The sequence below is a fragment of the Dama dama genome, chromosome 24, assembly GCF_033118175.1.
Source record: "Dama dama isolate Ldn47 chromosome 24, ASM3311817v1, whole genome shotgun sequence".
In the NCBI taxonomy this organism is placed as follows: domain Eukaryota; kingdom Metazoa; phylum Chordata; class Mammalia; order Artiodactyla; family Cervidae; genus Dama; species Dama dama.
In genome coordinates, this window is record NC_083704.1 from 52,640,157 (window position 1) to 52,668,092 (window position 27,936).

A 27,936-nucleotide genomic window follows, 5' to 3' on the forward strand; every position below is an offset into this window, starting at 1 on the left:
AGGGGGGCTGTGAGAGGGATAGAGAGACAGGTGAAGAGACAGGGACAGAAAATGAAACAGGGAGTGGGGAGAAAGGCACAAATAAACCTGCCAATGAAACAGATGCTCTGCCTCACAGATACAGAGAACAGAATTTTAGCTGCCAAGGTGGAGGGGAGGAGGGAAGAGATGGACAGGGAGTTCCAGGTTAGCAGATGCAAACTCTGGTATTTATAACGAATAGGTATGTCCTTGGTGGTCCAGTGGTTAAGAATCTGCCTTCCAATGCAGATTACAGCCCTGGTTGGGGAACTAACCTCACACGTGACACAGGGCAACTAAACCAGCTGCTAACAACTAGAGAACCTATGAGCTGCAACTACCAAGTCCATGCGCTCTAGAGCCCATGCTCTGCAACAAGACCAAGAGCTGCAACTAGAGAAAGCCATGTACTGCAACGAAGACCCAGCTCAGGCAAAAAAAGGATGGATGACCAACAGAGTCCTACTGTAGAGTGCAGGGAACTAGATCCAATCTCCTGGTATAACCATAATGGAAAACAACATTAAAAAGAATGTATATATGTGTATAACTGAGTTACCTTACTGGACAGAAGAACTATACAAAAGAGGTCTTAACGACCCAGAAAACCACAATGGTGTAGTCACTCACCTAGAGCCAGACATCCTGGAATGCAAAGTCAAGCAGGCCTTAGGAAGCATTACTGCAAAGTTAGTGGAGGTGATGGAATTCCAGCTGAACTATTCCAAATACTAAAAGATGACACTGTTAAAGTAGCACACTCAGTATGCCAGCATATTTGGAAAACTCAGCGATGGCCACAGGACTGGACAAGGTCAGTTTTCATTCCAATTCCAAAGAAGGGCAATGCCAAGGAAAGTTCAAATTATCGCACAAATGCACTCATTTCACTTGCTAGCAAGGTAATGCTCGAAATCCGTCAAGCTAGGTTTCAACAGTATATGAACCCAGAACTTCCAGATGCACAAACTGGATTTAGAAAAGGCAGAAGATGAACCAGAGATCAAATTCCCAACATCCACTGGATCACAGAAAAAGCAAGAGAATTCCAGAAAAAACATCTACTTGTGTTTCACTGACTACGCTAGAGTCTTTGACCATGTGGATCACAATAAAGTGTGGAAAATTTTTAAAGCAATGGGAATACCAGACCATGTTACCTGCCTCCTGAGAAACCTGTACGCAGGTCAAGAAGCAATAGTTAGAACCAGACATGGAACAACAGACTGGTTCAAAAAGGGGAAAGGAGGACGTCAAGGCAGTATACTGTCACCCTATTTAACTTATATGCAGAGTACATCATGCAAAATGCCGGGCTGGATGAAGTACAAGCTGGAATCAAGATTTCTGGGGGAAATATCAATAACCTCAGATATGCAGATGACACCACCCTTACAGCAGAAAGTGAAGAGGAATTAAACAGCCTCTTGATGAAGGTGAAAGACGAGTGTGAAAAAGCTGGCTTAAAAGTCAACATTCAAAAAATGAAGATCATGGCATCCAGTTTCATCACTTCATGACAAACAGATGGGGAAACAGTGGAAACAGTGACATATTTTATTTTCTTGGACTCCAAAATCACTGTGGATGGTGACTGCAGCCATGGAATTAAAAGACACTTGCTCCTTGGAAGGAAAGCTATGACCAACCTAGACAACATATTAAAAAGCAGAGACATCACTTTGCCGACAAAGGTCTGTACAGTCAAAGCTATGGCTTTTCCAACAGTCATGTAGGAATGTGAGAGTATTTGGACCATAAAAAAGGCTGAGCACTGAACAATTGATGTTTTTGAACTGTGGTGCTGGAGAAGACTCTTGAGAGAGTCCCTTAGACAGCAAGATCAAACCAGTCAATCCTAAAGGAAATCAACCCTGAATATTCATTGGAAGGACTGATGCTGAAGCTGAAGCTCCAATACTTTGGCCACCTGATATGAACAGACAACTCATCGGAAAAAACTCTGATGCTGGGAAAGATTCAGCGCAGGAGGAGAATGGGACAACAGAGGATGAGATGGTTGGATGGCATCACTGACTCAATGGATATGAGTTTAAGCAAACTCCGTAGATAGTGAAGGACAGGGAAGCCTGGCATGCTTCAGTCCATTAAGTCCTAAAGAGTCAGACACAACTGAACAACAACAAGGACCTCCCACTAGGGAATTTACACAAGCCTCTTAGCCTCCTCCATCAGAGGGCAGAGAGAAGAAGCAAGAAGAACCACAGTCCCACAGCAGCCAAGACAAAAGCCGCATTACAGAAAAGTCAACAGCATGAAAAAGCAGAAATCTATGTCCCAGATGAAGAGACAAGATGAAACCCCAGAAAAACAACTAAATGAAGTGGAGATAGGCGACCTTCCAGAAAAAGAATGGAGGCAAAGAATGAGAAGATGCAAGAAAGTTTACCAAAGACCTAGAAGAACTAAAGAACACACAGAGAGAGATGAATAATACACTAGAAGGAATCAATAGCAGAATAACTGAAGAACAGATAAATGACCTGAAGGAGAGAATAATGGTCATCACTGCTGCAGAACAGAATATTGAAAAAAAGAATGAAAATGAATGAAGACAGCCCAAGAGACCTCTGGGACAACATTAAATGCACAAACATTCGCATTATAAAGATCCCAGAAGGAGAAGAGAGAAAGGACCTGAGAAATTATTTGAAGAGATAATAGCTGAAAATTTCCCTAAAATGGGAAAGGAAATAGTCAACCAAGTCCAGGGAGCACAGAGAGTCCCAGGCAGGAGAAACCCGAGGAGGACAGACAGTAATCAAACTGACAAAAATTAAAGACAGAAATAAAATATTAAAAGTAACAAGGGGAAAACGACAAATAACATACAAGGGAACTCTCATCAGGCTATCAGCTGGTTTCTCAACAGAAATTCTACAAGCCAGAAGGGAATAGCATGATATATTTAAAGTGATGAAAGGGAAGAACCTAAAACCAAGAATATTCTACCCAGCAAGACTCTCCTTCAGATTTGATGGAGAAATCAAAAGCTTTCCAGACAAGCAAAAGTTAAGAGAATTCAGCACCACCAAACCAGTTTTACAACAAAAAAACCAAGGCAGGAAACCAAGAGAAAGAAGACTTACCCACAGAAAATAAACCCAAAACAATTAAGAAAATGATAATAGGATCATATATATTGATAATTATCTTAAATGCAAATGGATTAAATGCACCAACCAAAAGACAGAGCAGATGAAAACATGTGCATGTAAGCACGTCCACTTACCAAATCACTCTGCTTGACCCCTCAAATTGTAATTATTTTATATTGTTAGGTTAATCATGTTCCCATTATGACTTACAATTTTAATTATCTTTTATTTTTTGTCTGGCTACTGATTCTGCGAACTGATAAACATCTTTCACTAATGTGATTACCTAAGTATTAATCACTTAATACTACTGTATCATGACCAGTCAACAAAAATAATAGAATTCTGTATCACCAAACTACCATTCAATAGAAAAACCTGTAATCACTTTTTAAACTCCAAACACATATCAGAATTATCTCGGAATTTTTGGAAAAATACAAATACCCAGGTACTGCTTTTTTTCACCAGAGTTCCAGATACATTTCTAATGAGAAGCCATGTTGAAATTTCAACAACTGGACTATACAAGGCTCTTTTACTTTTATCTACTTTGTTTCACTTTTTCTATTTCATATTCAGTGCTCTCATTTCATTTAGTTTATATTTTCCAATTTCTCCATCTCTTTTTTTTTAAATCATGTTCTTTCTCAAACCTTTGTCAGTTTAGTTCAGTTGCTCAGTCGTGTCCGACTCTTTGCAACCCCATGGACCGCAGCACACCAGGCCTCCCCGTTCATCACCAGCTCCTGGAGTCCACCCAAACCCATGTCCATTGAGTCAGTGATGCCATCCAACCATCTCATCCTCTGTCATCCCCTTCTCCTCCTGCCCGCAATCTTTCCCAGCATCAGGGTCTTTTCAAATGAGTCAGCTCTTCACATCAAGTGGACAAAGTATTGGAGTTTCAGCTTCAACATCAGTCCTTCCAATGAACACTCAGGACTGATCTCCTTTAGGATGGACTGGTTGGATCTCCTTGCAGTCCAAGGGACTCTCAAAAGTCTTCTCTAACATCACAGTTCAAAAACATCAATTCTTTGGCACTCAGCTTTCTTTATAGTCCAACTCTCACATCCATACATGACAACTGGAAAAACCATAGCCCTGACTAGTCAGACCTTTGTCGGCAAAGTAACGTCTAAACCTTTATCAAGGGTAGTGGAAAAGATCTTTTACAGGAATGTAAACTGATACAGCCACTGTGGACAACAGTCGGAAGGTTCCTTAAAAAACTAAAAGTAGAACTACCACATGAGCCAGTAATCCCACTCCTGGGCGTATACCCTGAGAAAACCATTAATTCAAAATGACACATGTACCCCAATATTCACTGCAGCACTGTTTGCAGGAGCCAAGACAGGGAAGCAACCTGAATGTCCATCAACAGAGGAATGGATAAAGAAGACATGATACCTATACACAATGGAGTATTACTCAGCCATTAAAAAGAATGAAATAACTGCATTTGCAGCAACATGGACGGACCTAGAGATTGTCATCCTGAGTGAAATAAGTCAGACAGAAAGACAAATGTCATATGACATTCCTTACATGCAGAATCTAAAAAGAAATGATACAAATGAACTTATCTGATAAACAGAAAACAGACTCATGGACTTGGAGAACTTGGGGAATTGCCACAGGGGAAGGGATGGTTACAGAGTTTGGGATAAACATGTAAACACTGCTGAATTTAAAGTGGATAAGCAGCAAGGTCCTACTGTATAGCACAGGGAACTCAATGTTATGTGGCAGCCTGGATCAGAGGGGAATTTGGGCGAGAATGGATACATATATATGAATGGCTGAGTCCCTTTGCTGTCCACCTGAAACTATCACAATGATAATCAGCCAAACTCCAAAATAAATTATAAAGTTTAATAATAAAAAAGGAATGAAATTAGAAAAAAAAGCTTTTATACATATATAAAGAAAACATATATATTTTAGAAATTATTTAGAATTTAGACTTATGAATTTTTGCCTAAGTAAAAAGTTTACAACATTTTGACTCCACTTGTTTAACTTAGTATGAATAGAATGCCAGATTTCTTTTAAAAAAATAATAAATATGAACAAGCAACAAAGGTTTACTGTATAGCATAGGAAACTATAGTATCTTGTAATAACCTATGATGGAAAATAATTTCAAAAACAGTGTATCTGTATATGTATAACTGAATCACACACAAAAAAGAATTCTACTTTTTGAAATTTAATAATATTTATATTTTTGCCAGTTTCTTTAAATGTCCTATGGACATCTGATAACAATCTATGAGATACAAAATTTTAAATGTATTCATGTAGGATATAAGATTAACATAAATTAACATAAACACAAATCTATTATTGTTTAATTATTGACATTATTCAAGATGCTCCTGTTATTTTTCCTACATTTAATAAAATATTCTCACAGAAATGTTAATGTTTCACTATGATTATATATATTTTTTCCCTTATATTTCTTCTGATTTTTTACATATCTTTGTTTCTTTATTGTCAGATGTCTTAACGGGTTAAGACGTCAATCTTGTTTGTGAATTGTACCTGTTATCATTAAAAATATTCATCTTTGTCTCATTTAAAAATATATAAATAAAAAGAAGAATGGAACAATCATTTTTAACTCACAGACTGTACAAAACAGGCAATGGACTAAACTGGCCTTGATATGCTGACCCCTAGTATAGGATAATGGTTGTGAAAAGCAAAATTTAGGGATTAGAACTGTGGAACAGACCAGAGCCCATTTCATCTATTTATTCAAAGGAAGAACTAGTTCTATGGAGCTTCCATGAACACATTTTTAACACAATCTTGGTTACTACTAGCCCACAGCTGAGCACATGCAGAAGGCCCAGAATGTCTTCTACAACAGCCTCTTCCCTACCTTACACCGCCAACAGCTCCCGGCACGTCCCTTAAATCATCAGAAGGTGCCTGCCAGGAAAGGAAACACAGTCAGCCCCCACCTGCTCAGCCATGCCCTGGCAATCACCAGGTACCTGCCCTAAGCCCTCCCTCAAGGGCCTGCAGGAAGCTCCTCGCCACCTTGCGGTGGATCCTAGGGCCCGAGAGACAGAATCACCCAGTTATCCTGCCAATGCACAGCAGGCTGAGGTTCCCACCTGTGTCCGACTCCAGTCCATGCTTCCAACCTCTGGGCCAGAGCCTCTCACCCTCTGCAGCTCAGCGTGTGCCTTTGGGTCTGGCACCTGAACGCTCCTGTGCCATACCAGAGAGTCCATGTGGACTGTCTACCGACACGGTGAGCAGAGGCCGTGGAGGGCCTGGCAAGGCCTCCCAGTGGTCTCTGGGCAGCAGAGAAGACCTAGGGCTCAGGAGCCTCCTACTGTGACCCCGGGGAGGGTGAAGGGAGAGTGCTGGGGAGTGCCGGGACAGAGCAGAACTGCCCACTGCCCCAGGGCCCCAGGGCACGACTTTGTTGTTGAGCAAAGACAGGGTTGGGCAGGCTCAGACACCAAGGACACTCCCCACACACAGCAAATGCGCCGCTCGCACACCTGCCGGCCTCTTTCTTCCCGAGATACAGGAACTAGCTCAGGGACACTCAGCAGCAGCCACAGAGGAGGTAACAAAGTCACAATGTATCCCAGAACACCAGGCTGACGGGTAGAAATTGGCAAAATGGCCCAGAGGGGCCAGACAGCAGGGGAGAAACTTCTCGATGGGTTTGGAACGCAAACAAGCCCCCCCAGGACCTTTTGAACTGCTTTCCTCAGGAAGTGTGTTCACAGGCACTAAGGGTTACCTGGCTTTGCCCCTCAGGACCCAGTGAAAGAAAACTGCCTATCCCCATCAGCCCAGAGAGACAGACAGACACACAGATGCTAACTGAACAGACCCTGAACCACAGCAGGGCACGCCAAGCTCTGGCAGCACCTGCCACGACTCCAGCCCGGCCACTTCCTACTTGCAGACAGCCGGAGGCAGAAGAGCGGGCCACAGGGCCACCAACCCCAGGGAGGAGGAGGAGGAGGTTACCTGTCCCGCAGGGATGGACTCCAAGGAATCAGAGCATCCTCCCGCAATGGACCGGTCCTCAGGAGTCAGACTGTCAGTGGATGAGAGGCTGCTGGCCAGGGCCTCCTCTTGCACGAACATGATTCCTGGAGAGACCAGGGGCAGGCGGGTGGGGCAGGCGGGGCAGGAGAGCAGCCATTCAACAAATGGGGCTGTGCCCTTCGGCTACACGTGGCTGGGAGCTAATCAGACCCCCCAAATCCAGGCAAGTGGATTACAGAAGAAAATGTTAAAACCGAAACCTTAAGATAACTGGAAGAACGAATGATTGCTCATCTAATCTCAGGAAGGAAGAGAATTTCTGAACCTGAATCCAAAGGAAGAAACTGAGGTGTGACTACATAAAAACTAAACTTCTGTGAGAAAAAAAAAAAAAACTTGAATGAAATGAGAAAAAAGTGCTCACAGTATTTGTCAAAGGCTTATATCTTTAATCTGTAAAATGCTCTTACAGATAACAAAAATGGGGGAAAAAAATCCCATTAGGAGGCTGCAAAGAACGAACGGACATTCCACAAAAGAGCCAATGGGCGTGACACAAGACCAAGCTCACCCTCCCAAACCATCCAAGGGAGAGTTCTGCCTCTAACTTCAGCAAAGGTCAGGCTGTGTGGCCTAACTGGGCAGAGGCAGGCACCGCGGGGAGCCCCGCCCGTGCAGAGAGCAGTTTGGCAAAATGTCCAGGAGCCTTACACGTGTTTGCTCCTAGACCCTCTTCCTGGGGACAGAGCCGAAGCCTCTCCACCCCGCCACCCAAAAGCCCTGGCAAGCTTTGCAGATCCCGGAGCCCGGGACCCCTCATCAGAAGGCCGGGCCTGCTTGCTGGCTCGGGTTTCCTCCGGGGCTGGCAAGAACCACCCAGGCCCAGCTTCCCACAGGACACATCCCACTGACCCTCCCCAAGGCCACCGCCCATGGACAGCACGCTCTGACTCATTCAGGCTGTTTTTAAAGCCTGCTGAGGTTGTTGTATGAATTCAGCTCATCTGGGTCCCTTATTTCACTCCAAACATTTTCCAGACTGGTTGAGAATAAAATGTTTTTTAACTTTCTCCTAAATGCAGCTGGTTGGATGACTGCTGGGCGTCAACCCCTATTTCCACCAAAATCTCCAGGAGGCCAGGGCTCGCCTCCATAGCCTGGCTTTACCACCAGTCACAAAGGCCCAACAAAATGACTTGAGAGCTCACAGAGCCCCACACCCTTGTCCAGCTCAGGTGCGGCTTGGGGTCAGGACAACTCGCACAGCCCAGGTCCTCTACTCACGGGCTGGGCAGGCAGATGGTCCAAATCCAGACACCCCCCCAGAGCGAAGCAGCAGGGGTGATGCACAGGCAGGAAGGGCGGCAAGCACACAGCCAGGCGTGAAGCATGCGCTTCTCTCCCGGAACCCACCCGCTCCTCCCTCACGTGCTCAGATCCTACCGTCCCTTGGGAGTCACCTCACATACACCTCCAGAGCAAAACCCTCTCTGCTCTAGACAGACCTCTCTTTCACAAATGCCCCAAACCATTCTGCCCCATCCTCCCTTGGGGGTACAGCTCAGCATCGTAAGAGGCTCCAGGGTTCTCAGGGGACTGTCCCGGTCACCTGGAAACCCTCCAACACACACACAGGCGGGGAGCCCTTACTGACCGCTTCTGATGGACCAGCAGCAGTGCCGAGTGCTTCCCCAGCGTCAGCTCATGCCCACCTCCCATTATTTACCACAGCTCATCAAATCTAAGATGCGCAGATGTGGCGCCATCTCGGGTCTTAGCAGGTGTCCGCGGAAGGTGTTCCCACAACTCCATCACGAATACCAGCTGGCTGACAGCAACTATGAGATGCCACTGACCGAAAGATGCGTCTCAACTTCAGAGTCACAAGGTGGAAACGTGTGCATCTTAGAATCGATGAAGGAGGGTAGGGAAAACAGCTCTGGAGGTGACAAGCTGCTTGAGGGGCCACAGCCAGGGAAGCTGGGATGTAAACTCAGGGGACCCAGGCCAGGCACCTGCCCTCCTAACCACCTCTCTACAGCCTCCTCTCAGCCCCTGGACCTGGCCTGGCTGGAGGATCAACTCCGACACTTCCCACATCAGTCCCTGTGGCCAAAACCCTCCATGGCTCCAACAAGCTGGGCTAGCAAGTCCTGAGGTGACCAGAGGCCTGGTGATTCATGGACAGTATCCGTTCCTGGTGGGCCTCCAGGGGTAAAGGGGCAGCTTACTCACAAGTGTATCCACGTCTACAAAAACAGGCTGGGAGCAAAGCTGATCCCTGCAGGAAGAAATCCTTGCCCATACACAGGCAAGGTCCAGTAGCACAAGGGTGAACACAAATTTCTGTGGATTCTGCCACATTAGCAATAAAAAGCAGCATTTTCCTGTCACGACCCTCCCAAACCCTGTTTGGAGCTGAGGAAATGTGAATAGGGACAGTCTTTCTGCTTCCTTCCTGGACTGGTCTGTACAAACAAGTGGTCAGAAAGGGCCACTCAGGGGACAGGACAGGGGACATCAGAATGCCTAGACGGGGCCCAACCCTGGTTGTTTCTCACCAAAAGGAAAGAGATGTGCACACAGAGACATCCACTGCAGTTTTATTTATAAGAGGATCCGGAGACAACGTCTAAATGTCCAGCAGAAGGACTGGGAAGGGTAGGGGGAAGACTACAAAGAGCCACTGCGTGGTGTGTCCCCCGGAGCGGGGGCAGCGAAGAAGGGGACTGAGCCTGGTTCTGGGGGCTGCAGAGGCGTCGCCACCAAAGGGGGCCGCCCACGACTGCAGCTATGGGGGGCAGACACCTCCCTCGCCACCCACAGCTCACTGGCTTGCTCACACTCACTGATTCCTTGCCTCGACAAAGGCAGACTGAAAACTGGCTGGTCCCCAGCCTGGCGGGCCAGCCACACCTCCTGGTCCCCAGAGCCTAACCATGCAGACCCTCTGCAGGCCCCAGGGCTGTGCCAGGCAGCGTGAAGCGGGGAGGGGGCCTGAGGAGGGCTCTGGCCCCTCGACAGGAGACCGGTCAGGGAAGCATCTTCAAAGTGATACAGGCCCCCTCCCCTTTTACATTAAAAAAAAAAAAAAAAAAGAAATAGAAAACCGGAATTTCTCAATCAAGAATGTTACAAAAGCAAACAGATGACGACTCCGGCACCGACGTGCCCCATCCACTCTCTGGCTCACGTCCACAGCTGTGACCTTGGTGAGCTGCCCTGCACAGGCTCTCTGACTTCACCCAGCATTCTTCATATCCCACCTTCCCCTCTCGGCTGTAATGGCTGCAGGGTACTCTGGACCATGGCTTAACCTCCCTCTCTCTCACGCCGTCGTGGCCCATGCTTTGCTGGTAGAAACAGCGCTGCGGCGAGTGTTTCACCTCCCCCTTCCCTGTTATCTTATCCCGCTAAGATAAAATCCCCACCAGCGGGGTTACCAAGTCAAGGGGTGGGAACGTTTTTCTGGCTCTTGAAACATAGGGTCAAACTGTTTTCCCAAGACCTCACACCAAGTTCTCCAACTCCAGGAGCCCGGGTGGGCGGCGTTCTTTCCTGTGTGTCCCGAGCCTCGGCTCCACTCGGGACGGCACACCCTCCCCTCTTCAGTGGGGCCGGGCCAGCAGACACTCATGGGACCTGCTTCACTCACTCATCTCCGAGGATGCCTGGGTTCAGAGGTGAAAGCCCTTTGAAAACGCTAAGACAGTGGGTGGGTGAGAGGGATTGGTCTTCCATGGGTCCACCAACAGCCCATCTCGGCCCCACCAACACTGCGTTTGGGGCCACAGTGATGAGGCACACTCCCCACACAGGGATGGGGCGGGGAGGTACCTGACTTAGGGAAGTAACCAGGAGGCCTGGCTTCTCATTAACAGGGAGCCAGCCTGCCCACACTGCCTGGAGGCACGTAGGGTCCTCATGGGCCAGCAGCCCCAAGCCTACTCAAAGAGCACACCCCGCAGTACCCTAGAGGAACTGGATGTGGGTGTCACAGCAATGGGCAGTCTTCACTGAGCAAACGAGAAATCAAGCCAGGCACCCCCCGGCCACGTGCCTCCCCAGGAGGGGCTGGTGTGCAGACAGCACCGCACCCTCCCTGCATCCGAACCCGCTCCTCCAACCCCAGCCCAGCTGGGGGCCCCGGCAGGGCCTGTGAGGCTGTCAGGGAGGCAGACACACACACGCACACGTGCACACGCGCACACACGCGGTTACCTTGGTTGGAGAGGATGGGCTGGGGCAGGGAGGCAGAGGTGGGAGCCACGCTGGGCGGGGAGCTGCTGGGTCTGACACAGGGGGCAGCAGCAAGCCGAGAATCCTCACTGACCTGAGGGAGGGTGCTGAGTCAGCTGGGCAAGGGTGAAAGATCCAGGAGAACAGAACTGGACAGAGCCAGAGACGTGAGGAGCGTATGGTGCTCACAAACATCGGTGACAGGGAGGATCGCGACTAACCCTCGGCAACCCCACGAGGCAGGTCCAATGGCCGCCCCCATCTCACGGGTGAGCACGGACAGGCACACACAGCCAAGGGGAGGAGGGCAGGGTGGTGCAGCCAGGACGCCACTCCTTCACCACCACCTCTCCTCCCACCTCCCACGCGAAGACCCACCTTCTTCTCAGAGTTGCTTAATTTGGACTTGACCTCTTTGGCTTTCTGAATCGCTTTTAGCACTTCCACTGTGTCCAGCTCTTTCTCTGTGGTCACTGTGTTGTCCAGACAGACCTATGGTGTTCAGAAAATGGCCATCAGCACAGGGGCTGGCAAGCATGCAGCGAGCAGAATGGCAGGGTCCCGCCGAGGTGTGGGCCAGGCCCCATGAGGACACACAAGGCTGCAGAGGCTCAGCTTGCCAGGAGGTGAGAGCTTTGCCACCCACAGAAGTGACCTGGGAGCTCCCTGGAGTGACCCAGGGAGGCCTCACACTGCCTAGCCTGGCTCCGGGAGCTCCTTTCAGAGAAGGGAAGACAGGGCGCAGGGTTCACTGAGAAGGCCTCTGGGATGGCTGGGAGTAGGGGAAGGTGGTGCCTTGAACTAAGCCTCCAATCATGACAAAACTCTCATCTGCAAAGAGCAAGGGGAGAGCCTTCTGAGCTGAACTGGGAGAGCCAAGGCATGGGAAGCAGGCAGGAAGGCAGGGACCCCACCTGCAAGTGCAGGAATGAGCTATGGGCCGGCAGGCAGCGGGGAACAGCAGAGTGGTCAAATGAGGGAAGGTGCCCAGGGCCTGAGAGCAAGGGAGGGGAGGAGGGGATGTCTTGTGAATGTTGTCTTGGTGACAGTGTGGAGAAAGGGGTACCTGGGGCGGAAAAGAGATGGAGGGGTGGGGGGGATGATGCAAATAGACTTCCAGATATCTTCTGGCCTGGGATTTGGGAGAGTGGGAGGGTGGCCTGCTCCTCAAAGCAAGGAAACAGGGGAATCTGCAGGGGAACCTGTGGGGCAGGCAGGTGACCACTCAGCAGGCAGCAGATACTGACTGGGTGACACTGGCCAAGATGGGCAAACATCTCTGGTTTATGATGAGACTGTATGGCCAGAAGTTGTCCAGGAAATGAGATACTTAGAATTGAGTATCTTATTCTTGACTCCTGCCTACAATAAACATTGTTGTTCATCGCTCAGTTGTTAAATTCTGTCTGATTCTGCAAGTCATGGGCTGGAGCCCACCCACTCATAATCTGTCCTTGGGATTATCCCAGGCAAGAACACTGGAGCAGCCTGCCACTTCCTCCTCCAGGGGATCTTCCCGACTCAGGGATGGAATCCGCATCTCCAGCACTGGCAGGCGGGTTCTTTACCACTGAGCCACCAGGGAAGCCCAGAGTAAACATTACTTTTTAACAAGCAGAAGACAGTCCCTCCACACTCAGGCTGTGCCTGTTGGGTCCTGGAGAGCCCCCCAGGCCTGAGGCTCTGATGGAGGTGACGTGAGGTAAGCCTACTGAGGAAGTGGCAGCCGGTGGCCCCTAAGAGGAGTGGAGCAAGGGAGCCTTTTCCTGTGGAGGCAGTACACTTCCCTGATCTGAAAGGCCACTCAGGGGCAGGACAGCCTTCTGAAGCAGGCAGGTGTACGTGAGCAGACGTCACCTGCAGCTAAGTCTCCCCAAGCAGCTTACCTCTGAGGCCCGCTCTCCGAACTGAGCCAGCACCTTGGTCCGATAGTCGGGGATGATACTCAGGGGGTTGTTGAGCAGAGCCACGTGCTCCAGACATGGGAGGCTGCCAATGCTTCTGACCTCTTCCATCTGCAAGGCATCCCCCGAGTCCCTTCGCTAACAACTCAGCAACATGACAACACAAGCAACGGCCAAACAAAAGCCCCTCGTTCTCACTGAAGTGGCCAATGTCAAGGCACAGCCACCCCGGAACCCCATGTCCCTTCTGGGGCGTGGCTCACCTGTTCAATTCTGTTGTCGCTGAGATCCAGGTTGACCAGGGAGTAGAGCTTGTGCAGGCCACTCAGATTCCTCAGCAGGTTGCCTGCCAGGTTCAGGGTCTTGATGTTCCCCAGTTTGGTGTGAACCCCTTCCAAGGAGGAGAGCTTGTTGTAGGACAGGTCCACGTGCACAAGGTTGTACAGGTGCTGTGAGGGCGTCGACAACAGGGCCAAGTGATTAAGGTCAAGGGGCCAGGCGATGGGCACTGACAGCAAGGCTGTAATGGGCCTTCCAACCTAAAACGACGAGCCCTGCAGGTTGGCTCTGCTCCCTCTGACATTTTTTCAGAAGGGAAACTTCTTCCCTGCACAGCTTTACAGGGCCAACGCGGCCCACAGCATAGGAGCAGAGGCAGGGTTTGAAAACAAGGCTGTCTGTCTTCACAATGGAGGCATCATCTTTATCACGTGCAATGTGTACTTATACTTTGGGAACTAGAGCAACACGTGCTCATTGCATTGTTGCAACCCAAAGGGAATGGCATCAGACTCTGCCTTTACGAACCTCTGGTACACCCAGATACCCTTCAAGTGCCCATGAGAGAAATCCTAAGACCCCCAAGGCCAGATCAGCCTCCTGCATCTCAGGAGAATGGGACCTTGTAAGAAGCTCGAAGACAGTAAAGGTCTCCAAAGGCACTAATTACCTGCAGATTGTTCATGACCAGCACTCCATTATGACTCAGGTCCAGGAACTCAATCTTTGGAATCAGTTTCTTGTGAAAGAAAAGACAACACCTGATGTTACCCTAGGAGACTGGACCCTTTCTGGTCCCTACATAGGAGGGATAGATGCTTCTGCCTGACCACAGACCCCTGGGCAGGCCATCTGTGCAGGGCCCCTGACCGGACACCTCCCAGGACCCAGCCAGCAGCACATCCTCAGGAACACATTAACAGAGGAACTCCAGTGCTGAACACTGACGCATTGTTTTTACAGAACACTTGGCTTGTAAAAGTGATAAACAGCAAGGCTGCAGACACAAGGAGGTGTGCCCGTCTTCAACTCTACCTATCCCCATCGAGAGACAAACACAGGAACCACACTCCTTCTGCCCAAGTACCATCTGGATGTCACTCTTACAGGGGAACATCTGAAACCTTTTTTTTTTCTGGCTGCACTGTGAGGCACACTGGATCTTAGTTCTCTGATCAGGGATCAAACCTGTCCCCGCTACAGTGGAAACATGAAGTCTTAACCGCTGAACTACCAGGAATCTCCCTGGAACCTATGGACTAACTTTTCTGCTCCTCTTCTTGGGAATAAATCTCACCACTTACTGTGTCTATGCTATCAAATGCACATACAATTAATACTCTTCATTTTGTTCTAAGCACTCCTTTAAAAAAAAAAAAAGAAAGAAAGAAATTTATTTATTTTTGGCTGTGCTGGGTCTTCACTGCTACCCAGGCTTTTCTCTAGTTGCAGTGAGTGGGGGCTGCTCTCCACAGTGGCGGTGCTCGGGCTTCTCACTGTGGTGACTTCTCTTGTTGTGGAACACAGGCTCTAGGGCACACAGGCTTCAGTAGTTGCCGCACATGGGCTTGGGAGCTGTGGCTCATGGGTCTCTAGAGCACAGGCTCAATAGCTGTAGTGCATGGGCTTAGCTGGTCCTTGGCATGTGGGATCTTCCTGGACCAGGGATTGAACCAGTGTCTCCAGCATTGGCAGGCGGATTCTTTACCATTGAGCCACCAGGGAAGCCCTAAGATTTTAAATAACTTTTAAATAATCTCATTTTGAAATTAACTTAAGAACTGCAGGCAACGCACAGAGCACCGCATACAGGTCTTCGGTGGTCCTTTTGGTAAAAGTCAAGTTAAACACCCAACCCCAGGGTCTGGTCAGGCTGTGGAGGGCATACCACAGACTCATCGATCTCGGAGATGCTGTTGTGACTCAAGTCCAGAGCGGTCAGCGCCTGCCATGTGGGGATAACGGCAGTCACGGGGCCCTCCAGGGCTGCGCCTGCTGGCTCCCACTCATCGAACTCCGAGGCTTCGGGGACGAGGACTTCCTGTGGGAGAACATCTGGTGAGCACCCCCAGGGTAGCCCTCATGCAACACTCACTGGGAACACAATCATTGCAAAATTTCAGGAAGGGCTGGAGCATATTTAGCATGTGGAAGTGAACTTGCATTAAAACAGGGCTTTGGTTCATATGCCTCGAAACAATTGTGAAATAACTGAAGAGCTTAGAAACATAACGGCCACTTGGAATATGTTCTGGCCCTGCTGCAGGAGCAAATGCTTTTCCAGCTCACAAGAGCCTCGTTATACAGTGATGCCTTTTCTGGCTTAAATCTTGGAGGCTGAAGGTCAGAATTTGCTGTGTTTCCAGGCAACCATGCTTTACAAGCTGGCACTGTGGCCCCCGTGGCTGACAATAGGCCTTTTAACCATTATTTCACAGGGTAAAATCTAGCAGGGCTGAGACAGGGGAGCAGCAGGGGGCACCATCTACTGGGAAGAGGGCAGGTCTCCTCGATTCGGCTTCTGATGCCCTTTGATAAAACTTCTCCTCTCTCAATGGATCACTCTGGGCTCCCTGAGCAGGGAAGCAGGGAGTATCTCTCAGAGGGGGCAAAACTGCCTGAAACAAGCCACCTCTTTTCAGCCGGAAGTCTCAAAAGAAAGACTTTCCATCAAACCTAAATCTTCATCAGATTCTAAGTTCTAAAAGTAACACTATGCTTCTTTCTAGAAGAACTTTAAGATTACTGAGTCTGCTAAGTGCTAAGTAATTTCAGTCGCGTCCACCTCTTGGCGACCCCATGGGCTGTAGCCTGCCATGCTCCTCTGTCCATGGGATTCTCCAGGCATGAATACTGGAGTGGGCTGCCATTTCCTTCTCCAGGGGATCTTCTTAACCCACGGATCAAACCAGAATCTCTTACATCTCCTGCATTAGCAGGTGGGTTCTTTACCACTAGCGCCACCTGGAAGTCAAGTCATTACTAAGATGCAAACCATAAAAATGTACAGAGAGAGGGGAAAAAAACCTCTTACAGACTTGGTTTGTGAGTCTGTGTCACTCATGTATAAACAACAGGACCCAGCACACACAACCTCGCCTGCCTATTCAAGTTCCCTGAGAACAAGATACAAATGAGCGCTAAGCCAGGGCTTTTCATAGTTAGAGAACATTTCCATCAATTCATCTAATGAATGTTCTGACACTCCTGCTGCTGAAAATTTATTAAAAACCAGTGACCTTTTTCTGGGAGGTGGGGATTATCCTGCTCTTAAAATCTCTGATTTAACAGTGTTGATTTGGGATGACGATGTAGCCTGAAGTATCCCAGGGACTGTCAAGCACTGGGAGGTCCCACATGAGCGTGCAGCTGCCCAGGGCAAAGTCTGGCTTCTGACTCCTGACAGATGGCAGTAGATTTTGCATGATTTGCAGTGAGGCCACCACAGTGCAGGGCCCTGCCCCTCAGACGGCACCCAGGAAGGTAAAAGGTGGCGCTTACCTTCATGGAGGTTGCCGAGAAACGGACGCTCATCGTGGCCAAGGTGGGCTTGGATGCAACCAGCCCCCGGATGCGCCTGGCATCACAGTGACTTATCTGGAACAAGAACAGCTGTGTCTCAGAAGGGCACTGTCACTCCAACAGAAGTCCCGTGAAGTAGATGTTCACCACCCACACACAAAAGGAGCACAACCATCAGTGACCCCGAATTCTTCGAGGCAGGCGGTGACTCAAGCCCTAAGTCTCTGCTTTCCCCAGTTTTTAGTGCTAACTAGACATGTTCTGAAGTAGCCTGTGAGACAATGAGACAAACTCTTTTCTCTGAACAGTTGCTTGGGGCTTGGTGGCTGGACACAAAGTGAGAGCCAGGGAGAGCCTGGGGCCTCTGCAACATCACCTGCCCCACTCCACCGGCCTCGGCAGCCTTGCAGGGGCAAGGAGGGGTACAAGCCAAACCACCTCCCTCAAGCCACCTGTCTGAGTGCCACGCTACATACCCACAGACCCCGCCTGGCAGAGCCGCAGTCTGCCCAGCCAGGCACTCCTCTCACTTCCCAGTCCCACTTGCCTGTGTTGGTCGAGGCCCAGATGCCCATCGAAGGAAGGGTCATCAAGGGACCTCCTGAGACAAGCCCAGCACGTTGCAGAGTCAGACTCTGCTGAACTCAAGACACGAGATTTCCCTTTTTAACTGTGTGATCCTGGCCAAACTTCCTTACCCCCCTAAGCCTCAGTCTCCTCAACTGTAAAATGGGAATGTAAGTGCCCACTTCACGTGGCTGTTGAGAAGATTTCATCAAGTAATGAAATTAGACATGGGGAATAGGGCTGCACACAAAAGCCATGCACGAGAACTCGCTGCGTTAAAGCATTTTTAACTATTCTCTACTGAGTCCCCTTCTTATTAAAAAAGAAAAAAAAGGTAACAAAATTGGCACTGTGAACCCAGGAGTTCCGAAGTGAGTAATGCGAAGTATTTCCTGTTAGGTGCAGGCACGGCAGAGAGCAGAGAATCCTGCAACCCCTCTGCTGATCTGCCCTGGGAGATGCAGACATGGAATTGGCTCTGTGTGACCCACAGGATGACTTCCGAGCACTTCACCTCGAGCAATGAAGAAGCCCAGGAGGAGCTGGGCGCCGGTGCTCCAACCTGCCCAATGCTGCGGGGTGGGCACTTGCAGACCAGCCAAGAGCAGCAGAAGCTCCCCTCTCTCTGCCTCCGCAGCACCTGACTTCCCTAAATGGAATCTGCCACAAACTGACAGACACAAAAGCAGCAGTGCCTTACGATTAAATCCAGACACTCAACCTCAGGAACACTCCCTAGCCACGGACAGAAGGGTCAGAAATCAGCCCATCCTGCAGAGGGCACAGTTCCGCCTGCACTCCAGGGGCCCCGGGCCTTACCTCCACCTGATGAAGAGACTTGAATATGGACAGATCAAAAGGCAGGAGCTGCTCCTGAATGTTGCTGGTCCCAAAAGGTCCTTCTGTGCCAGAAACCTACAGCCAAATAAATGGTGTGAATTAGGGATGCTGCTGCAACCAGCTCTTCCCATCCATGTTCACCGAGCAGTGTTGCAGCAACTGCCAAACCCTGCTCCAAGCTTTGCCAGGCTGTGAGAGGCAGTCTGGGCAAGGACTCCCACTCAGCACTTCATGATCAACAAAGCAGGCTAAAGCCAAGGTTCAAAGCAGGGGGTCACTGGACTATGACTGCCCCCTAGTGCTCAGAGCCGGAAGCACAGTGCCTAGATCACCAAACGTCACCTTCTTTTCCTCAGGGCCTGCAGGGTATACACACACACACAAACACACCCCACACACTCCCCTGCCCCACCACACACACCCAAGTCATGAGCTGCGTGCCCACGACTGAGCAATTCCCCATGACCAGCAATTCCCACAGCTTTACCTTAAGGTACTTAAGGCGACAGGTGAAGTCCAGGATGTGCCCCAGGTCAGTCTTGGCGTCCCCGCTGGCGCACGTGGGCTTCCCTTGCTGCAGTTGCTCAGTGACTGCGTAGAGCTGCAGGGGTCCGATGGCAAAGACCTCGCCAGCCCCCAGGAGCTGTTCTCCTGCAACAGCCACAGCCCAAGGGGTGAGCACTGGGTCCCAGCCCCGCTGTGCGGCCAGGGTACCTGCCCACCCGGCCAACAGTGAACAAGCACTGGGCCGGCACCCGTTATGCACACCGAGTCAGGACGAAATAAGGACCCTCCTGAGCATGCAGAAGCGGCCTCCCTCCTGGGCTGACAGCTCAGGGCAACCCAGGACACGTGATTACAAAGGAGGGAAGGGCCACAGGAATTTGCACTGGGGAGCCTCTGCAAGGTGAGACTGAGTTAAAAACCTGAGGCCCTGGGCCAGGAGAAAGCCAATGCACGCAGCACTTAGGGCCATGGGCCCATGCTGTAACCTCTAAGACGTAGACTTGCCTTAAGGTTAGGTGAGACCTAAGGTGCCAGCACAGTACAGGGCCTGAGAGCGGAGGGGATTCTGAGCCAGACAGACTGGTGTTTGGTCCTCCTTTCCAGCTTTCCAGCCACGTACCCTCACACAGGTAACTGGGCCTCTCATCCTCAATGTCCTTATCTGGCCCTCTTTCAGGGGAGCAGTAAGATACAAACAGAAGTCTGGACCACAAGCACTCAGAACATCTTAGCTACTGTTACTGTGTTCTGAGGCAGGGTCATGACCCCAAGCCGCCTTGGGTGCCATCTGAACCCTTTTAGGTAAGAACAAACCCGGTGCAAGAGGGCAGCATGCCACCCACCTTCCAGAACTCCATCAGTAGGCCCTGGAATACAACCTGAGCCTGAGAGTAGAGCCCCCGAAGACAGGGGCCCAGGGGTCCTAGGGTGAAGAACACAGCTCCTCAGACTTGCAGAGCAGACAGGTGCATAGGCCTGCCTGTGGACCAGGTCCAGGGATTTGGGGAACCCTGGGGAGGTGGGTCCTGGCTAGAACTCACTTGGCACAGAGCCAAGTGATGGGAGTTCCGGGCCCTTGGCTGCCTGACAGGGCTAGCCAAGGTGCATCCAGTATTTCAAGGACCCCTGGCCATATACCTTTTTCAAAGAGTTCCTCAGCCAGTGCTGCAGTGATGCCATTAATCTCCTGAAGAGAAAACAAAATCCAGTCAGGATATTCCCCTGCTCCCCACCACTGGGACTTGCACCTTTCCTGCCATCTACTCCCTCCACTGCTGCAAAACCAGCTCTCCAGAAGTAAAACAAAACGGAGAGAGTAAATCTAAAGTGAATCAGGCAGCTCAGAAAGGGAAACAGTACTTCCAATTACGTGGATATCAGCTCCAAGGCCACTCAGCACGGGCTGAGAACTCCAGGCCCAGGAGACCGCAAAGCCTGGCCATGTCAGGCGCTGGCTGGGAAGTCAACAGCTCCCAAAACTGGCCTTGGGAGATTACTAAGAGAGGCATGGCAGACAGATAATCCTGCTTCCTCTGGAAAAGAGGTTCCCACTACCCTGGTGGGGGAAAAAAAGGCCTCCCAGAGCCAGCCCTGCCTGGGAGTGACCATTGTTACTGACATTCATGTCCCACAGGTATCTGAGCAAAGAGTGAGCACCGGCTCTCTTCCTGTGCCATCCCTCCAAGGCTGGTGACAGCACCAGAGGCCAGGGTCATGAGAAAGAGGCAGGAAAGGATTCCCTTTTAGGGTGATGGGGTAAAGGCAGCACAAGAAGGATGACCTTCAGTCACAGTACCAGCTCGTGTGCTGGGTCTCAATTCACACCAGGCAATGGCCTGAGGGCTCCCCACCAAGAAGCTCACTCAATCCTCCTGACGCCCTAGACCAGGAGGCTCTTATTTTGAATCCTATTTCACAGGTAAGCAAATTGAGGTGGAGACATGCTGCGACCCTCAATGTTACATGGCAAGGAACTGCCAAAGCCACACTTTCAAGTGCTTAGCCGTGAAGCCTCTTAGTACACAGCTGACTGCCTCAGCATTTCGGGGGTGTAACCGTGGGGTTGCCAGAGCCCCAGAGCTTGCAACCCCACATCCTGCAGGTAAGAACAGTACCTAATTGACAGATGGCAGACAACAGGACTTTTGTAAACAGGTCCAGATGGAAACTGCACAATCACCTTTGTAACTTACAGGAACACCTCTGCCAGGAGGACGTACAATTAGTGTGTTTACAGAACCTGAAAGGCACCAGGCTGCAAGAAACAGAGTGTCCTTCTCCGGTTTTTCTATTGGTCGTTTCTTGCTTACCTTTTACACATAAAGGATACCCTAATGGTTGCTTATATGCTGCAAATACCTAAGTATCTTTTCTTTGTCTGTGTGTTCACACCGGTTCTCCTTGACAGAGAGAGGTTTGTCAAGTTTACATTTTTTTAAATCTGTGATTCTTTTCCTTTATGACTTCTGGGACCTCCTTCCCAACCAGAGGTTTTAAGATTATAAAAACACTCCCCTAATTTCTCCTTTTAGTACTCTAAGATATCTGTTATTTAAAAAATGTGCTTATTTCATCTGCTTGAAATTCAGCTTATATGACACTAATTCCCCCTTATTCTCACAAATGAACAAAAAGCCAAAGGGAGAAAAATGAGCGAACACAGCTCCACTGATAGGGGGCTCAGAGTCTGGCAAGACACAGGGTCAAATGTAAAAGGGCCACCAGAAGGATACAGCAGGCTCTGAGCCAGAGAGGCTCCAGTGAGTGAGAGGACAAGCCATCAGTTCACTCGGAAGTTCAACTTCAGTCTCCTGCAACAATTCAATTGCTGGGCAGTTACTTCCTTGGCTGCTATGAAGAACAGAAGATCAGGAAGACCGTGGAATGACCCAGAAACTCATTTCTCTACCTACACTCTGAGAACCAAGTCCTGTCTCCCGATCAGCACTTCCCCACCTGGCGTGCAGTCAGCATCGCCCATCACCTGGACAGCCTTGACACAGGCTCCCGAGCGGCTTCGATCCGCACCCACCTCCAGTCCCCAGGAGAAGCTCCCCAGCCTCTCCAGTCCCAGCAGGGACACTAGGTCTCACATGGGAAAAGGGCCCCCAGCCCACGCTTAGTACCAGCAACACTTATCCTCAAAGTTACATTTCTTTGGGCAGCTGGCATCAGCACCAGCCCAGCTGAGGAGATAGGGCTGGAATTTCCGGAAGACACAGAAAGTTGGGAGATGTCGAGGGCCAAGGACTCATGCTAAACAAAGAGCATGTTTCCACTTCTGAGCAATCTAAAAAGTAGACAATTTCTTCCGCCCCTCCCCTTGGCCTCCAGAAACACTCCCTGCAGCTATACCAGGCAGCACTATCTACTCAGTTGCCTTGGCCGATCTTCACCTCGAGATACTCTTAATCAAAGGGGAAACAAAGAAAGGCCTCAGTCCCAAAATCCACAGCATAGGTCTTTTCAGAAAAGCATTTTGTCTGCCTCCTCAGAGTGCTCTGGTTCAACTGTGGCCTTGTGGCCAAGATTGGGCCTCCCTCCTGCTAGGAGGAAATGGGGGCATTGAAGGGTCCCAGTTAAAGCTCCTGCAGATTCTGCCCAGAGGTACCTCTGCCAACGGGTACTCCCCCACCCAAACACACTCCACCCAATCCAGCTGAAGGGACTTGAAATACTTCAGGGACCCACAGATTTCTGAACCAAAATACCCTAAAAAACAAAAAAAAAAACAAACAGCAGGGAGCTTCTCTGGTGGCTCAGCGGTAAAGAATCCACCTGCCGATGCAGGAGACATGGGTTTGATCCCTGGTCGGGGATGCTGCTGCATGCCAAGGAGAAACTAAGGCCACGCACCACAACTATTCAGCCTGTGCTCCAGGCCCAAGAACCGCAACTACAGAAGCCCGTGCGCCCTAGACCCCATGCTTTGCAACGAGAGAAGCCACCGCCATGAGAAGCCTATGCCCCACAATGAAGAGTAGCCCCCACTTGCCAGAAGTAGAGAAAGTCTGCCTGTAGCAATCAAAATCCAGCACAGCCAAAAATAAATAAATTAAAATTTTAGAAGACATTCTTTATACTTCAAAAAATTTTTCAATTAAAAAAAAGGGGGGTTTAAAAGCTGTAACACCCACTTCCAAACATGTTACATTCCAATCAATCAGCCACCTGCCAGGGTCACGTGCTGTTTTGCACCCCTGAGCAGCACCCTTGTAATGGAAGTTGCTCAGTTGGGTCCAACTTGCTCAGTTGTGTTCAAGCTGCGCAGCTGTATCCAACTCTTTGCAACCCCATGGACTGTCCATGGAATTCTCCAGGCCAGAATACTGGAGTGGGTAGCCTTTCCCTTCTCCAGGGGATCTTCCCAATCCATGGATTGAACCCAGATCTCCCGCATTGCGGGCAGAGTCTGTAACAGCTGAGTCACAGGGGAAGCCCAAGAATACTGGAGTGGGTAGCCTATGCCTTCTCCAGTGGATCTTCCCGACCCAAGAATTGAACTGGGGTCTCCTGCACTGTAGGCAGATTCTTTACCAAGTGAGCTATGCACACAAATGCACCACCGACTATTAGGCTGCGGTTCGGACACCACTGCTCTGACAGCATGTCAGTACATGCAGGTCTCTGAACCCCCTGCAGCACAGACCCTACTCAATGAATAACCCCAGGCCAGTCCAATGCTCCTGCTTGTCATAGGCTTGAGCACAGTTTGTGTGTGTCAGTGGGGCATTAACGAGGGACTCAATTACACATCACTGTGTGGTTTACACACACACACACACACAGAGGGGTCGGAGTCCTTGATAACTTATTTCATGCCTATATGAGGCACACCAGCAGAAGTCAGAAACACTGTGTGCATAAAAATTCCCCATTGAGAGATTCAAGCCTAAACTTTGGCTGAAGAGAGCTCCAAGACTGTAAGTAAGCCACAAGGATGTCTGTTGTCATTTACAGCCTGTATTTTGCAACTAAAACAAACGACCAAAAGCTACCTTTAGGATGGTAATGGTTCTATCCTACTCTGGTTTCAAATTTCAGAAAGTGTTTTTGTTCTGTCCGACTGGTTTCAAGATAACAAAATAATATAAATGCCACCTCTGACAAGAAGTGAATGCATTTCCTAACTAGAATAGCTGGCACTGGCTGGGACCCAGAGAGTCCCCGCCATAAGCCCAGACCTCTTCTGGGCTCTTCACCTTCACTGCAGTCTCCTGCAATTCCCAAGGGTGCAGGATCATCCCCTTCCAACTCACAAGAGGAACTGAGACACACAGAGGTTCCATGACTGCCTTTGAATAAAATGTCAGGAAGCAGCAGGGCTGGGAGACAAACTTGGCTCTGCCTGCCTGTCAGACAGCCCGCCCCAAAGTGGTGGCCCCAACCTCACACCATATACAAAAATCCATTCAAAATGGTTAAAGTCCTAAATACAAGAGCTAGAACTGTAAAACTCTTAGAAGAAAAACATAGTTGTAAATCTTTGTTATCTTGGATTAGGCAATGGTTTCTTAGCTACAATACCAAAAACACAAGTGACTGGAGGGGAAAAATGGGTAAACTTCATCAAAATTGAAAACTTGTGTTTCAAAGAATACAATCAGGAAAATGAAAACAATTCACACAAAGAGAGAAAATATTTGCACATCAAATTTCTAATAAGGGTTTAAATATCCAGAGTATACAAAGAACTACAACTCAACAACAAAAACAACCTAATTTTTTGAAATGCAAAAGATTTCAATAACTTTATCTAAAGAAGATATACAAATAACCAACAAGCACGTGAAAAGAAGCTCAACATTATTAGTCATTAAGTAAGTAAGTGAAGTCGCTCAGCCGTGTCTGACTCTTTGCGACCCCATAGACTGTAGCCCACCAGGCTTCTCTGTCTATGGGATTCTCCAGGCAAGAATACTAGAGTGGGTTGCCATTTCCTTCTCCATTAGCCAAATGAGAATTGAAACCACAAGACACAACGGTACACCCATGAGGATGGTTACAGTAGAAGTGAACAGTACCAAGTGTGGGCAAAGACAGGGAAACATAAAGCGCCTACACATTGCTGGCAAGAATGCATTGGGCTAGCCAACTTTCTGGCCAACTCAATAAAATGGTGCAGCCACTACAAAAGAAAATTTGGCTGTTCCTCATAAACAGAGCTATCATACAATCCAGCAATTGTACTCCTAGTATATACCCAACAGAAAGTATGTTGTTGCTATCCTTTAGTTGCTAAGTTGCTTCTGACTCTTTCTGTGATTCCATGGAGCCAGGCTCCTCTGTCCATGAGATTACCCAGGCAACAATACTGCCAGTCCCTTCTCCAGGGCACCTTCCTGGCCCAGAGACTGAACCTGCATTGCCTGCATTGGCAGGTGGTTTCTTTACTACTGAGCCATCTGGGAAGAAAGTATGGGTCTACACAAAAACATATGAATGTTCTCAGCAGCCTTATTTAATAAAAGCCAAAAACTGGAAGCAAGCTAAATTTATCAGGCCATTAACTCATACATGGACAATATATGGTATTTCTAAACAATCTAATAGTACTTGACCATAAAAGAACTGAAGTACTCACTTTTGCTTACAATATGAATGGACCTTGAAAATACCATGCTAAGTGAAAGCAGTCACAAAAGGTCACATATTGCAATGAAATGTTCAGAATATGCAAACCCATATATTATGAAAGCATATTAGTGACTGCTGATGGGTACACAGTTCCTTCCTAGGTGATAAATGTCCTGGAATTAAGACAGTAGTGACAGATGCACAATTTTGTTAATATACTAAAAACCACAGACTTGTACACTCTATAAGAGTGAATTTTGTATGTGAATTATATACCAAAAAAAAAAAAATCCACACCTCAGCCAAATAGGGTTCCCTGGCTCCACCCTGTCCAACGTCAGCCCCACGAGAGGTGGACTACACTGGGAGTAAATTCAAAGAGGACACTAATGGGGCGAAGGTTACCAGAAACCTTCCCTAAGGACTCCCAGTCTGTAAAAAAGCTGGCAAATCTTTTGGGCCCTGTCTGTCCAAATTCATTTGAAGATCTAATACAGTGATTCCCACTCAGGTGCAATTTGCCCCTCAGGCAGTATCTGGCAATGTGTGAGACACTGCTGGTAGTGACAACGTGGCGGATGGGGGAGCAGACTGGCATCCAGTGGGCAAAGATCGGAGACGCTGCCCAACACTGCACAGAGCAGCCCCCACACCAATCGTCCGGTCCAACACGTCAACAGGGCCACAGCGAAGCAACCTTGATTTAGTTTAATGATGAATCAATCACTTTTTTAGAACTCTGGATTTATATAACCAAGGGGCCCTTCTGACAATATTTCAAATATGTTCAAACTGCTCCAAGCAGTAGAACACGCCTCAAACCAGAACCACCACAGGTGGAGGGCAGGCCCAGGCCCACCTCAGGCAAACCTATCTCCAAAGCAGCCCAGGATGTCTCTGGTGGCCCAGTGGACTCGAATCTGCCTGCCAATGCAGGGGACGTGGGTTCGATTCCTGGCCTGGGAAGATTCCACAAGGCGTGAAGCAACCACGCCCGATCTCTGGGTCAGGAAGATCCCCTGGAAAAGGGAATGGCAGCCCACACCCTACTGAGCCTATGCTCTAGAGCCTGAGAGCTGCAACTCCGGAGCCTGCGCGCCAAGAACCTGTGCTCCGCGACGAGAGAGGCCACCGCAGTGAGAAGTCCGTGCACCACATCCAAGAGTAGCCCCCACTTGCCACAGCTAGAGAAAAGCCCGCACAGAGCAACGAAGACCCAGCGCAACCAAAATAATAATAATTAACATATAAATTATTTAAAAAACAAAAAGCAGTCCACGCCTTTCCATGCTCAGAGGCAGCCAGGAGACGGCCTCAAAGGCCCAGGTCTTAAGCAATCAATTATACTTTAAACTTAAATAGCTAATCAAAGCTTTCTTAAAGTACAGCGTTTCTTAAAACACTAACCAGTTTTCTGAAAGACTCACATAAGGAATGGACTTTTCTTTTTCACATAAGGAAAGAAAATGCAAAAAAAAAAAAAAAAGTCTACAACAGGAAAACTACTGCTAACCACATATATTACTGGTACACGCCAAACAAAATCCAAAGATAGACACACATATATAGCTCCCATCTACAAATGCCACTCTTTTTTTCCACAGGGCTCCTCCATGCTGAGTGGCCTGCTGCTAGTGCCATCACCAAATTTCCAGGTTCTATCTAACACTTCAAGAAAGGTTCAGCTGTCTCACTCTGAAAATATCTCAAGACAATTATTTTTTAAACAAGTTTGGCCTTTTAAGACCACAACCCAAAGGTCTCTTCCTAAAAGGCAAGCGTGAAAATGGAGTGGGTTGTTTTTGTTTTTTTTCCCTATCTTCATCACACAAAAGGAAAATAATTAAATGTAAATTATGCAAAAATCTACTACCTAAAAACAACTCCTTGTAATACTTTGATGTATAACCTTCTAGAATTTTCCCAAATATATTCATACAAACTTTTTAAAATAAAAAACAGGACCATACCCTAATACCATTTTCTACCCTGCTCTTCATCTAGTAATATATTTCTTTTCCTACATCAACAAATCCACAGACACATCATCATTTTTCTAGCAGCATAATATCCAATTCCATGCTAGCTCCCTTTAATGTTTTTGTTTTTTAAGTCACCTCCTATGGGGCTTTTGACTGTCTTCAGTATCTTATTATAATCCTGGAATGACTACCTTTACACCTATATCCTTTTCTCAGTAGCCTAGTCTTGTCCCTTAGAATAAATTCTCAGAAATGAAATTACTGGGTTGTTTAACGTTTTGGTTTCACACTGCACCCAACTTCCCTCCTTGAAGTGTGACAACTCATACTCTCACCAGCAGCCCA

At 48.7% G+C, this 27,936-nt stretch overlaps 1 protein-coding gene across 2 annotated transcripts in view; it reads right to left on the reverse strand.

Moving 5' to 3' along the window:
* The window catches only part of NISCH (nischarin), a 63,639-nt gene that overhangs the window by 31,913 nt on the left and 3,790 nt on the right, over positions 1–27,936 (reverse strand). Inside the window, exons 4-15 of one of the 2 annotated variants that reach the window (XM_061128430.1) lie at positions 20,171–20,219; positions 19,014–19,177; positions 18,506–18,601; positions 17,099–17,194; positions 15,486–15,638; positions 14,268–14,336; positions 13,582–13,767; positions 13,301–13,429; positions 11,793–11,906; positions 11,397–11,508; positions 7,155–7,279; positions 6,040–6,089 (exon numbers count right to left, since the gene is read on the reverse strand). In XM_061128430.1, coding sequence (XP_060984413.1) covers positions 6,040–6,089; positions 7,155–7,279; positions 11,397–11,508; positions 11,793–11,906; positions 13,301–13,429; positions 13,582–13,767; positions 14,268–14,336; positions 15,486–15,638; positions 17,099–17,194; positions 18,506–18,601; positions 19,014–19,177; positions 20,171–20,219 — 1,343 coding nt within the window. Of the gene's footprint in view, positions 1–6,039; positions 6,090–7,154; positions 7,280–9,762; positions 10,847–11,396; positions 11,509–11,792; positions 11,907–13,300; positions 13,430–13,581; positions 13,768–14,267; positions 14,337–15,485; positions 15,639–17,098; positions 17,195–18,505; positions 18,602–19,013; positions 19,178–20,170; positions 20,220–27,936 lie in introns of those variants that run through there. The other variant, XM_061128431.1, reaches the window with a different exon arrangement.